This window comes from Chiloscyllium plagiosum, unplaced genomic scaffold (assembly GCF_037043375.1).
Source record: "Chiloscyllium plagiosum isolate Xiang-an unplaced genomic scaffold, Cpla_swu_hap1 HiC_scaffold_9, whole genome shotgun sequence".
NCBI lineage: Eukaryota > Metazoa > Chordata > Chondrichthyes > Orectolobiformes > Hemiscylliidae > Chiloscyllium > Chiloscyllium plagiosum.
This window is the reverse complement of record NW_028270147.1, coordinates 42,234,311-42,246,392: the sequence shown is the minus strand read 5'-3', so window position 1 is coordinate 42,246,392 and position 12,082 is coordinate 42,234,311. Positions and strand designations below refer to the sequence as shown.

Sequence of the window (12,082 nt, the reverse complement as noted above, 5' to 3'; positions counted from 1 at the left end):
CTTAAGAGGGAGCTCAAGATGGCAAAAAGGGGACATCAGATGGCAAATAGAGTTGAGGAGAGTCCAAAAAGATTCTACAAATACATTAAGGGAAAAATAGTAACACGGGAGGAAATAGGGCCCCTTAAAAATCAACAAGGCGACTTACGTGTGGAAGTCAGGAGATGTGTGAGATACTAACCGAATACATTGCCTCAGTAATTACTGTGGAAAAGGATATAGAAGCTGGACAACTTGGGGAAATCAAGAGGATATCGTGAAAAGTGTCAGTATCACAGAAGAGAGGTGCTGGACATCTCAAAATGCATAATGGTGCATAAATCCCTGGGACCTGATCAGGTGTGTCCCAGAACTTTGTGGGAAGCTGGGGAAGAGATTAGTGGGCCCCTTGCTGAGATATTTGTATCATTTTTATCATATGTGAAGTATCAGAAGATTGGAAGTTGGCTAACATGGTGCCATTATTTAAGTAAGGTGATAAGGAAAAGCTAAGGACGACAAACTGGTGAGCCTAACATCAGTCCTGGGTGTTTGTTGGAGGGGATTCTCAGGGATAGGATTTATATGCATTTGGAAAGGTAAGGACTGATTAGGGGGAGTCTACATGGTTTTGTGCGTGGGAAATCGTGTTTCACAAACTTGATTGTGTTTCTTTGAACAAGTCAAAGAAGAATGATAAAAGCATATCAGTAGACATTGTTGTGGACTTCAGCAAGGTGTTCGACTAGGTTCTGCATGGTAGACTAATTAGCAAGATTAGATCACATGTAGTACAGGGAGACATCGCTATTTGGATACAAAATTGATATAAATGTAGGAGACAGGGGTGCTTTTTGGACTGGAGGTCTGTGACCAGTGGAGTGGCGCAAGGATCGGTGCTGGATCCACTGCTTTTCATCATTTATATAAATGATTTGGATGTGATTATAGGGGGTATGTTTAGTAAATTTGCAGATTACACCAAAATTGATGGTGTTGTGGACATGGAAGAAGAGTACTCAAAATACGATGAGACTTTGATTAGATGGGCCAATGGGCTGAGGATTGGCAAATGGAGTTTAATGTATGTAAATGTATGGTGTTGCATTTTAGCATCAGGGCAGGACTTGTACAGTTAATAGTATGATCCTAGGGAACGTTGCTGATCAAAGTGACCTACGGGTGCAGGTGGATAGTTCCTTGAAAGTAGAATCACAGAGAGACAGGCTGGTGAAGAAGGCATTTGGCATTCCTTAAGTTCTTTTTCCTAATGTACTTACACAGTTGATGCAACTACAACACACCAACTTCTGTGAACAAGCGAAATTTTATTAAGCACAGTACAGTACAAGCTTTGGAGAGACCCTGAACACTAGCAAGTGTTGAGAAGATTTGTAGCTGAGGTTGAGGTTGTGGATGTAGGTTTGCTCACTGAGCTGGAAGGTTCATTTCCAGATGTTTCGTCACCATAGGTAACATTATCAGAAAGCCTCTGGATGAAGCACTAATGGCATGGCCCGCTTTCTATTTATGTGTTTAGGTTTCATTGGGTTGGTGATGCCATTTCCTGTGGTGATACCATTTCCTGTTATTTTTCTTGGGGATGGTAAATGGGATCCAAGTCAATGTGTTTATTGATAGAGTTCCAGTTCCAATGCCATGCTTCTAGGAATTCTCGTGGGTGTCTCTGTTTGGCTTGTCCTAGGTAGGATGGATGTGTTGTCCCAGTCGAGTGGCTTTTTTCCTTTGCATGTCGGAGGCTGAGGGGTGACCTTGCAGAGATTTATAAAGTAGTGAGGGGCATGGATATGTTGAATAGCCAAGGTCTTTTTCCCAGGGTAGGTGTGACCACAACTAAAGGGCATATGTTTCAGGTGAGAGGGGCAAGATTTAAAAGAGAACTGAGGGGCAACTTTTTCATGGAGGGGTGGTGCATGTATGGAACAAGCTGCCAGAAGAAGTGGTGGAGGCTGGTACAATTACAGCATTTAAAAGGCATCTGGATGGGTATATGAACAAGAAGGGTTGGCAAATGGGACTGGACCATAGAACATAGAAGAATACAGCGCAGTACAGGCCCTTTGGCCCTCGATGTTGCGCCGATCCAAGCCCACCTAACCTATACTAACCCACTATCCTCCATATACCTATCCAATGCCCGCTTAAATGCCCATAAAGAGGGAGAGTCCACCACTGCTGCTGGCAGGGCATTCCATGAACTTACGACTCGCTGAGTGAAGAACCTACCCCTAACTTCAGTCCTATATCTACCCCCCCTTAATTTAAAGCTATGCCCCCTTGTAATACCCGACTCCATACGCGGGAGAAGGTTCACACTGTCAACCCTATCTAATCCCCTAATCATCTTGTACACCTCAATCAAGTCACCCCTAAACCTTCTTTTCTCTAATGAAAACAGCCCCAAGTGTCTCAGTCTTTCCTCATACGATCTTCCTTCCATACCAGGCAACATCCTGGTAAACCTCCTCTGCACCCGTTCCAGTGCCTCCACATCCTTCCTATAGTATGGCGACCAAAACTGCACACAATATTCCAGATGCGGCCGCACCAGAGTCTTATACAACTGCATCATGACCTCAGGACTCCGGAACTCAATTCCTCTACCAATAAAAGCCAGTACGCCATATGCCTTCCTCACCGCACTATTTACCTGGGTGGCAACTTTCAGAGATCTGTGTACATGGACACCAAGATCCCTCTGCTCATCCACACTACCAAGTATCCGACCATTAGCCCAGTACCCCCATCTTTTTGTTATTCTTCCCAAAGTGAATCACCTCACACTTAGCTACATTGAATTCCATTTGCCACCTTTCTGCCCAGCTCTGCAGCTTCTCTATATCCTGCTGTAACCTGCCACATCCTTCCTCACTGTCAACAACTCCTCCGACTTTCGTATCATCCGCAAACTTGCTCACCCAACCTTCTAACCCCTCTTCCAGGTCATTTATAAAAATGACAAACAGCAATGGTCCCAAAACAGATCCTTGCGGAACACCGCTAGTGACGGCACTCCATGAAGAAACTTTGCCATCAACTACTACCCTCTGTCTTCTTCCATCCAGCCAATTCCTAATCCAAACCTCCAACTCACCCTCAATGCCATATCTCCGTATTTTCTGCAGTAGCCTACCATGGGGAACCTTATCAAACGCCTTACTAAAATCCATATATACCACATCTACCGCTTTCCCCTCATCAACCTCCTTCGTCACCTTTTCAAAGAATTCAATAAGGTTTGTGAGGCACGACCTGCCCTTCACAAAACCATGCTGACTATCCTTGATCACATTATTCCTATCCAGATGTGCATAAATCCTATCCCTTACAATTCTCTCTAAGACTTTGCCCACAACAGAAGTGAGACTCACCGGCCTATAGTTACTAGGGTTATCCCTACTCCCCTTTTTGAACAAGGGAACCACATTTGCTATCCTCCAGTCTTCTGGCACTACTCCTGTAGACAAAGAGGACATAAAAATCAAGGCCAATGGCTCTGCAATCTCCTCCCTTGCTTCCCAGAGAATCCTAGGATAAATGCCATCAGGCCCAGGGGACTTATCTATTTTCACCTTTTCCAGGATTTCCAACACCTCTTCTCTACATACCTCAAAGCCATCCATTCTACTTATTTGTGACTCAGTATTCACATCGACGACAATGCCCTGTTCCTGAGTAAATACTGAAGAAAAGTATTCATTCAGTGTCTCCCCAATCTCTTCCGCCTCCACACGCAACTTCCCACTACTATCCTTGACTGGACCTATTCCTACCCTAGTCATTCTTTTATTCCTAACATACCTATAGAAAGCCTTAGGGTTTTCCCTAATCCTACCGACTAAGGACCTTTCATGTCCCCTCCTTGCTGCTCTTAGCTCTCTCTTCAGGTCCTTCCTGGCTACCCTATAACTCTCAATCGCCCCAATTGAACCTTCACGTCTCATCTTGAGATAGGCCGCCCTCTTCCATTTAACAAGGGATTCCAATTCCTTATTAAACCACGGCTCCCTCGCACGACCCTTTCCTCCCTGCCTGACAGGTACATAATTATCAAGGACACTCAATAGTTGCTCCTTGAACAAGCTCCACATATCATTTACACTCTTGCCTTGGAGTCTACTTTTCCAAGCCACACATCCTAAGTCATGCCTCACCGCATCATAATTTCCCTGACCCCAGCTATAACTCTTGCCCTGTAGTACACACTTATCCCTCTCCATCACGAGAGTAAAAATCACCGAATTATGGTCACTATCCCCAAAGTGCTCACCTACCTCTAATTCTAACACCTGGCCTGGTTCGTTACCCAGAACCAAATCCAGTATGGCCTCACCTCTTGTTGGCCTGTCTACATATTGTGTCAGGAAACTCTCCTGCACACATTGAACAAACACTGACCCATCTAACGAACTTGAGCTATAGCTTTCCCAATCAATATCAGGAAAGTTAAAGTCCCCCATCACAACCACCCTATTACTGTCACTCATCTCCTGAATCACCTTCCCTATCCTTTCTTCTACGTTTCTAGGACTATTGGGAGGCCTGTAAAAGACTCCTAACAGGGTGACCTCACCTTTCCTATTCCGAACCTCAGCCCAAACTACCTCAGATGGCAAGTCCTCATCCATCGTCCTTTCCACCACTGTAATACTATCTTTGACAAGCAATGCCACACCTCCCCCTCTTTTACCCCCACCTCTGACCCTACTAAAACATTTAAATCCTGGAACCTGCAACAGCCAATCCTGTCCCTGTTCTACCCATGTCTCCGTAATAGCCACAACATCGAAGTCCCAGGTACCAACCCACGCTGCAAGTTCACCTACCTTATTTCGTATACTTCTTGCATTGAAGTATACACACTTCAAGCCACTTTCCTGTTTACAGACACCCTCCTTGGAAATTGATGCCATGTTCCTAACCTCCCTACACTCCAGGCCCTGCACCCTGAAGCTACAATCTGGGTTCCCATGCCCCTGCAGAGTTAGTTTAAACCCCCCCCAAGAGCACTAGCAAACCTCCCCCCAAGGATACTGGTGCCCCTCAGGTTCAGGTGTAGACCATCCTGTTTATAGAGGTCCCATCGTCCCCAGAAAGAACCCCAGTTATCCAAAAACCGGAATCCCTCCCTCCTGCACCATCCATGTAGCCACGCATTTAAGTGTTCTCTTTCCCTATTCCTCGAATCTCTATCACGTGGCACGGGTAACAAACCAGAGACAACAACTCTGTTCGTTCTAACTCTGAGCTTCCAACCTAGCTCCCTGAAAGCCTGTCTAACATCCTCGGCACTCCTCCTACCTATGTCGTTGGTGCCAATATGGACCACGACTTCGGGCTGCTCCCCCTCCCCCTCCAGGACCCGGAAAACACGATCAGAGACATCACGTACCCTTGCACCTGGGAGGCAACATACCAAACGTGAGTCTCTCTCGTTCCCACAAAACCGCCTATCTGTGCCCCTAACTATCGAGTCCCCAATTACTACTGCTCTGCTCTTCTTCACCCTTCCCTTCTGAGTAACGGGGACAGGCTCCGTGCCAGAGACCTGAGCCCCGTTACTTACCCCTGGTAAGTCATCCCCCCCACAAGTATCCAAAACGGTATACTTGTTCTTGAGGGGAATGGCCGCAGGGGGTCCCTGCACTGGCTGCTTCCTCCCAGTCCCCCTCACTGTCACCCATCTATCTGCCATCTTTGGAGTTACTACTTCCCTATAACTCTGATCTATGACCCCTTCTGCCTCCCGAACGATCCGAAGTTCATCCAACTCCAGCTCCAGTTCCCTAACACGGTCTTGGAGGAGCTGGAGATGGGTGCACTTCCTGCAAGTGTAATCGGCAGGGACGTCGATGGCATCCCTCACCTCATACATGTTGCAGGAGGAACATTGCACTGCCTTCACTGCCATCCCTCTAAAGCTAACTTTTATTTTTAAAAAAAAACTGGGTCTAAAGAATACAACAAGCAAAATTCAGCACTTACCTACTTACCACAACAGGTGTTATTATTAGGTTAGAGGAGGAGGGCGGGTGGGAGGCACTACCCGTGTAGTGCCTCGGGTTCCTCTCCTTCGCGCTTTTAAAGGGGGAAAAAAACCTACCCAGGTAAGCTTACACTAACTGCTTCCGGGTCTCGGCTGCCCCTCTGGTCGTCGTCACTTCCCCCTGGTGCTCCCGCTCTTTCTGTGAAGAGAGAAAAAAAAACACCGCTGCCCGCTACCGGTAAGCACTTTTAAAACCAAACGGTCTTACCTTCGCTGCTGCTCGCACTGGAAGTGACCGACGGCTTCGAAGGGTGAGTATAAATACTCACCGCTTTCCTTCCCGGCTGCCCCTCTGGTCGTCGTCACTTCCCCCTGGTGCTCCCGCTCTTTCTGTGAAGAGAGAAAAAAAAAACACCGCTGCCCGCTACCGGTAAGCACTTTTAAAACCAAACGGTCTTACCTTCGCTGCTGCTCGCACTGGAAATGACCGACGGCTTCGAAGGGTAAGTATAAATACTCACCGCTTTCCTTCCCGGCTGCCCCTCTGGTCGTCGTCACTTCCCCCTGGTGCTCCCGCTCTTTCTGTGAAGAGAGAAAAAAAAACACCGCTGCCCGCTACCGGTAAGCACTTTTAAAACCAAACGGTCTTACCTTCGCTGCTGCTCGCACTGGAAATCAAATTGGACTAGTTTGGGATATCGGATCGGCATGGACAAATTGGACCGAAGTGTCTGTTTGCATACTGTATAACTCTGACTCTGAGTCACCACGAGCTGCAGAAGTTCCTTGTGAGTCATCTTCTTGAACCTCTGTATTTGTTGTGATATAGGTAGGCTGTCGGATGTTTAGGATGGGATATTCATCATGAACAATTTTTTTTAAAGGTGCATTTACCAGCAGAGCAAAGTTTGGCTGTAGCCAGTTGGTTTTAATTCCATGTTATAAATACTTCTGTTAAATTTCAAGTAATCTTTCCTGCTTCAGGTCCCATGTTACCTTAAGAAAAATTGAGCAGTTGCCTAGTTCTCATTTCAAAAGAACACTGTTTTGAATTTCTTGTCCTTCAGTCCTTTTCTCTCATCCTACCTACTTCCAAATAGAAACTCAATTCGCATAACATACCTTCACAGGTATTGGAGAAAAAATTAAAATTATGGGTTAATATATCATTGGCATCAAACAATCTATGTCATACACCATCATATCATTAACAACTACCTGTATGAAAGTAAGGATCCACGTACACTGTCCTATCTTGTAGTTGTGCAGAATCTGTGTCATATTGTAGTGCCATCGCTCAACCTAATTAAATGCTCTGAGAGTAATGAAGAGTAATGGGCAACATAGCTGTTCTTCATTAGAGAAAGTGTTTTACAACTAACCACAGTCAAAATGGGTATAATTTGATTGCTCACTTGATTAATCAAGTCAAAATAATTAAACATAACATAATTCTCTTGTAAGGTAAGATATGATATATAAAAAAAATTTAATGTCATTTATTTTAGAGTTTGGATTTTGAGTTAGTGACATACGGGTTTTGGTTTGTGTCTATGAAAGGGTTTAATGATTAAATTTAGAGCTTTCTGAAGCCACGGTTTGGTTAACTATGGTTTGTGGAGGCTAATGGAAATTTGATTACTTTGAGTGATTTTTTAAGAGTGACTAAAGTAAACAGTGTGTAATACATTGGGCTTCAGTTGGACCTTCTGGAGTGTTGATTTGGAGATGCCGGTGTTGGACTGGGGTGTACAAAGTTAAAAATGACACAACACCAGGTTATAGTCCAACAGGTTTAGTTGGAAGCACACTAGCTCTTGGAGCACCTGATGAAGGGGCGGCGCTCTGAAAGCTAGTGTGCTTCCACTTAAGCCTGTTGGACTATAACCTGGTGTTGGGTGAGTTTTAAACTTCTGTATTGTGGTTGTTTTTGGATGAAGGGAAGCCCCCATAACCTGAAGAATTTTTTTTTATTTCAGTTCATGTTTGAGTCCTATTTTTAATCTAGATTTATAAAATAGTTTCTACTGAAGCAGGGAAATAGTACAGAACTGTTAAGACATAGGTTAACACTGTATGAGTAGTTTAATTTGAAAGTTTCACATCAAAAATGTTTGATTCAAGCCTTGAAGATGTTATTTGAAGCTGAGAAAGTCTAGTCTCAGTTGTGTGAAGACTCGAGGAAGAGGCTATCAGATTCACGAGATCGGGAATTGAAGCATCAGTTAAGCTGTAAAGATTTGATAGAGAAAGGAATTCCCTCTGGTCTTTGAATACTGTAAAGGGGTGTTGTTAAGATTAAAAGGATTGTATTTTACTGTGTATTTTGAAATTTTTATATTTGTGCTTTTAGTAAATAGTTTGGTTTACTCTTTATTTTTTATTGCATAATATCTTTTCCTTTTATTGATGAAACCGAATCTGCAACATTGTATGCTTGTGCTTCAGTGAATGACTGCCTTATTAATAACAAATAAAATCTATCAAGTCATATCTGATTTATCCCAACAGCTGGGATAGCAACACCAACAATGATACTGCACATTTATTAATTTTTTGGGAGTAAATGTAAGAGAATCTTATTTCTTTCCCCAGGTATTCCTGACTTCAGTCTACGCGTGGCCCTACAGAAGTTGTTGGAGGAATATAGGGAGGTCAGTAAACCTCAGAAAGAGAGCAAGTTCTACAAATTATCACCTGCATCAAAGATTCGTCCCCGAAGGAAGGCCAGGAAGTACCTCTATGCAATAGGTTTTTTTAAATTGTTCTTTCTATAATTAGATCTAATCATATTTAAAACAACCAACAATATCTGATGCATCGTCAAGTTACAATACAATTGGTATGTTGTACACATTTGCAAGTTTAGAATGATTTCATGTTATTTTTGCAGCCATTATGGAATATGACCATGTCTTATTTTCTTCTTTCACAATCTCTTTAGGCTGTTTGTGACTCAGGTCTGTTGTAATGTTTGATTTCTAACATATAGAGATTGTATTTCCTACACTTACTACTTTCTTTAGCTTCCCTTTAATGTAGTTACATTGTTTGCTTCAACTACCTCCTGCAGTCACTAATTTTGGATAATGGTTATCCTTAATTTTGGATAAAATTATTCTTTGCTGAATTCGATGTTGAATTCTTGCTGACTTTCTTATATTGGTGGTTTCTAGTTATTCTGTTTTCAAGAATGAATCTTCTCTGTCAATCCATTCTATCAAAACCTATGATAACTTTTAAGACCTCGAATAGGTCACGATTTCTTTCTGAAGTGAAAAGAGACAAAATATGTCAATCTTTCCTGATATGTATGTTAAATCCAATTCTGGGTATCGATTCTTGAATTGCAAAATCATTTCTAAGTTTCATATGCAACAACTTTAATTTGATGGTAAATGCCTTTTTTGTTACTTCATTACCTTCCACGATCAGAGCATTATGTCTCTTGTGCCCCTCTTTTATTAGGATTCTGTTCATTACTTTGCATACAAGTGGTTCTAAGCTCTGTCAGAAACAAAGCATTCTTTTCAAAATTTTCTTTCAGTAAACTTATCAATAGATATTTAGAGGAAAATCCATAATTTTCCATCCACAGTAAAGGAACAACGGTTAAAGCTATGATCAATGAAAGCTGTTCTGAAAGAGTTAGTGAACCGTGATGACAAATATATCTGTCTCTGTGCAAGTGAGAGTCGTCACCTCTCCTGGGGTTTCTAGCTTTGAGCAAGTAAGTTATCACACTGCCTGAATAGCCAATTGTATTAATCAATTCTTATAAATACCAAACCAGGAACAAAAAGCATTTGATTTGATGGTTGAGTTTTAAAAAATGTTACTGAGCATGAAATAAAGATCAAGACATACACCAGTGGTGAAGGTAGAAACTGAAATATCATGAACTTTAATATCAATATTTTAAAATTATCGTAATTAATTGCAGTAGAGACATTGAACAACATCCTAGAATATTGTCAGGTTCAGACTAGTTGTTCACAGAGGTTATTACTCACTTTAAAAACCACATCGAAAAATGTACTGTTTCTTTTGTACTACATCTGAAAGAATATTGGATAATGGACCACAGCTTCAGAAGTTTTGGTTTAATTTGTGTTGCACTAAATCCCAAGGTTGAAATCATATTCTGTGAGGTAATGTCAGTGAACTCTGACTGTTCACTATCGAGCTGTGCAAATTCAAAGCCAAACTTTGAGTTTTGTTTTACGTCGTTAATACATCCCAAATGTCAGGTTACTGTTCTTGAATTTAATTCAATAAAACTAATGTTTAAATGGAAACAGTATACTTAGATCACAGTACAGGATCTGATTGCAGGCATGATTTTTAAAATCATTTCTTATTACAAGGAGGGTACACCCGACTTCAGGGGGGACGCTGGAGTGACAGCAGAACTCTTAGTTGTGTGGAACGGTTTGATTCATTCAGTCAGTACTGGACCACGGTGTCGTCCCTCCACCAAGCCCGAAGTGGATTAGGTGTTGCAGTACTCGAAGGGATGATCTACGTAATAGGTGGTAAGTAACATCACTGGAATGTAAAGAATTAAATAAATTTGTTGCTCATAGAATATAAAATTCTTAACTCTGTGGTTGAGAGTTGTCTCATATCTATAGAGAGGGCCCTCATTGCTTTTGCATGTGGATGAGTGTTTTGTCTCCTTTTTTATCCACCTGTTTATAATTTTTGCAATGGGAATAAGGCACAAATGGTGTTTTTTGGTATTTTGTAATTTTGAAAAGTTAAAGTGTATTTCAAAAACTTCAACTAAGCACGTTTTTAAGAGCAACATGAGAAATAACTAATCTGCTTGGGCTTTCATTCTCTATCTCATACTCCTCTCGAAAGCTAACAATGGTTCTAATTCCAAGCTATTAGACTTTAAAGTTGATGTATTGGATAACTTTTCAGGCTAGGAGGCAAGTCTTTAACATTTCAAATAGTGACTCCTGGAAATGATTTGTTAATTCTAATCAGTTTCTACTTTTATTATGTCTCACCATTATTATAGGTGATATCAAACAGGTCTTCAATCCCAAAAGCAAACTGTTTGCCAGCTCAGACCCTTCCTCTAAAATACTTTCACTGTTTCAATTTTGTTTATTGGTGGTAGACATATGACATACATAACTCCATGTCCTCATGATTATGCTGCCATTTCCCTTAATATGACGCTGATTATTTCTTCATCCCAAAGTTTTAAGTCTTCTATACCTATATAGTGAGCTGCTTTGCTTGGATTATTAAATTGTGTTTGAGATAATTTCCTTCTGCATACCTGAGTTTTCAAGGAAATTGAGCATGTGGTGCCTCAGTGTTTCCTTCAATAATTTACTTACTGCCTTCAATCTAGGACATTTTTTTATTGATAAGGACAACATTTTACTTTGCTATAATTAGTTTTTGTTTCTGATCAACAGTAGGCTTATTTCTTTGGATGGCAAGGTGGAAAAGAAATGGGATTAAATTTGAGAAAAATTCCAATAAATTGCTAAATTCATTGCTCCTGACTCTGACATTTTGGGTACTTTTGGGATAATTGGGGAAATTTGAAACACTTGGGCAAAAAAGTCATTTTGGTGCTATTATAGAATCTTAATGGTGTCACTTGCAGCATAATTTAATAGTAACATAGAAAAGACATTCCTTTTAGCAGCTAGAGACTTATTCTCAGTCACAACTGAGATCTAAAATATTGTTAAATTTTACAAAACACCTAATGGAATGAATTCAGCTGAAGGATAAATTACATTTTTAATTTTACTGACTACAATAGGTTCAGAAAGAATTTACAGTTTTCAGTCCGGTGACAGTATTTATGTTTGTGATGCCTTGAAAAGATTGAAGATCAATGTGATCTGTTTCATTTTTAAGGTGAAAGTGACTCCATGATTTTTGACTGTGCTGAACGATATGATCCAGTAACTAAACAATGGGCAGCGGTGGCCTCTATGAATTCCCCACGATGTGGACTCGCTGTGTGTGCCTGTCATGCTGCTATTTATGCTCTCGGTAGGAAAATTTGTACATTAATTTTATACATCAAATACTTCTGTCGATAAGTCACATCAACCAGCC

At 41.5% G+C, this 12,082-nt stretch overlaps 1 protein-coding gene across 4 annotated transcripts in view; it reads left to right on the top strand.

Annotated features, from left to right (window-relative positions):
- The window catches only part of ipp (intracisternal A particle-promoted polypeptide), a 30,906-nt gene that overhangs the window by 13,598 nt on the left and 5,226 nt on the right, over window positions 1-12,082 (top strand). For all 4 annotated transcript variants that reach the window (XM_087990576.1, XM_043699142.2, XM_043699144.2 and 1 more), the window contains exons 3-5: window positions 8,582-8,737; window positions 10,354-10,521; window positions 11,879-12,016. In XM_087990576.1, coding sequence (XP_087846702.1) covers window positions 8,582-8,737; window positions 10,354-10,521; window positions 11,879-12,016 — 462 coding nt within the window. The remainder of the gene's footprint in view (window positions 1-8,581; window positions 8,738-10,353; window positions 10,522-11,878; window positions 12,017-12,082) is intronic.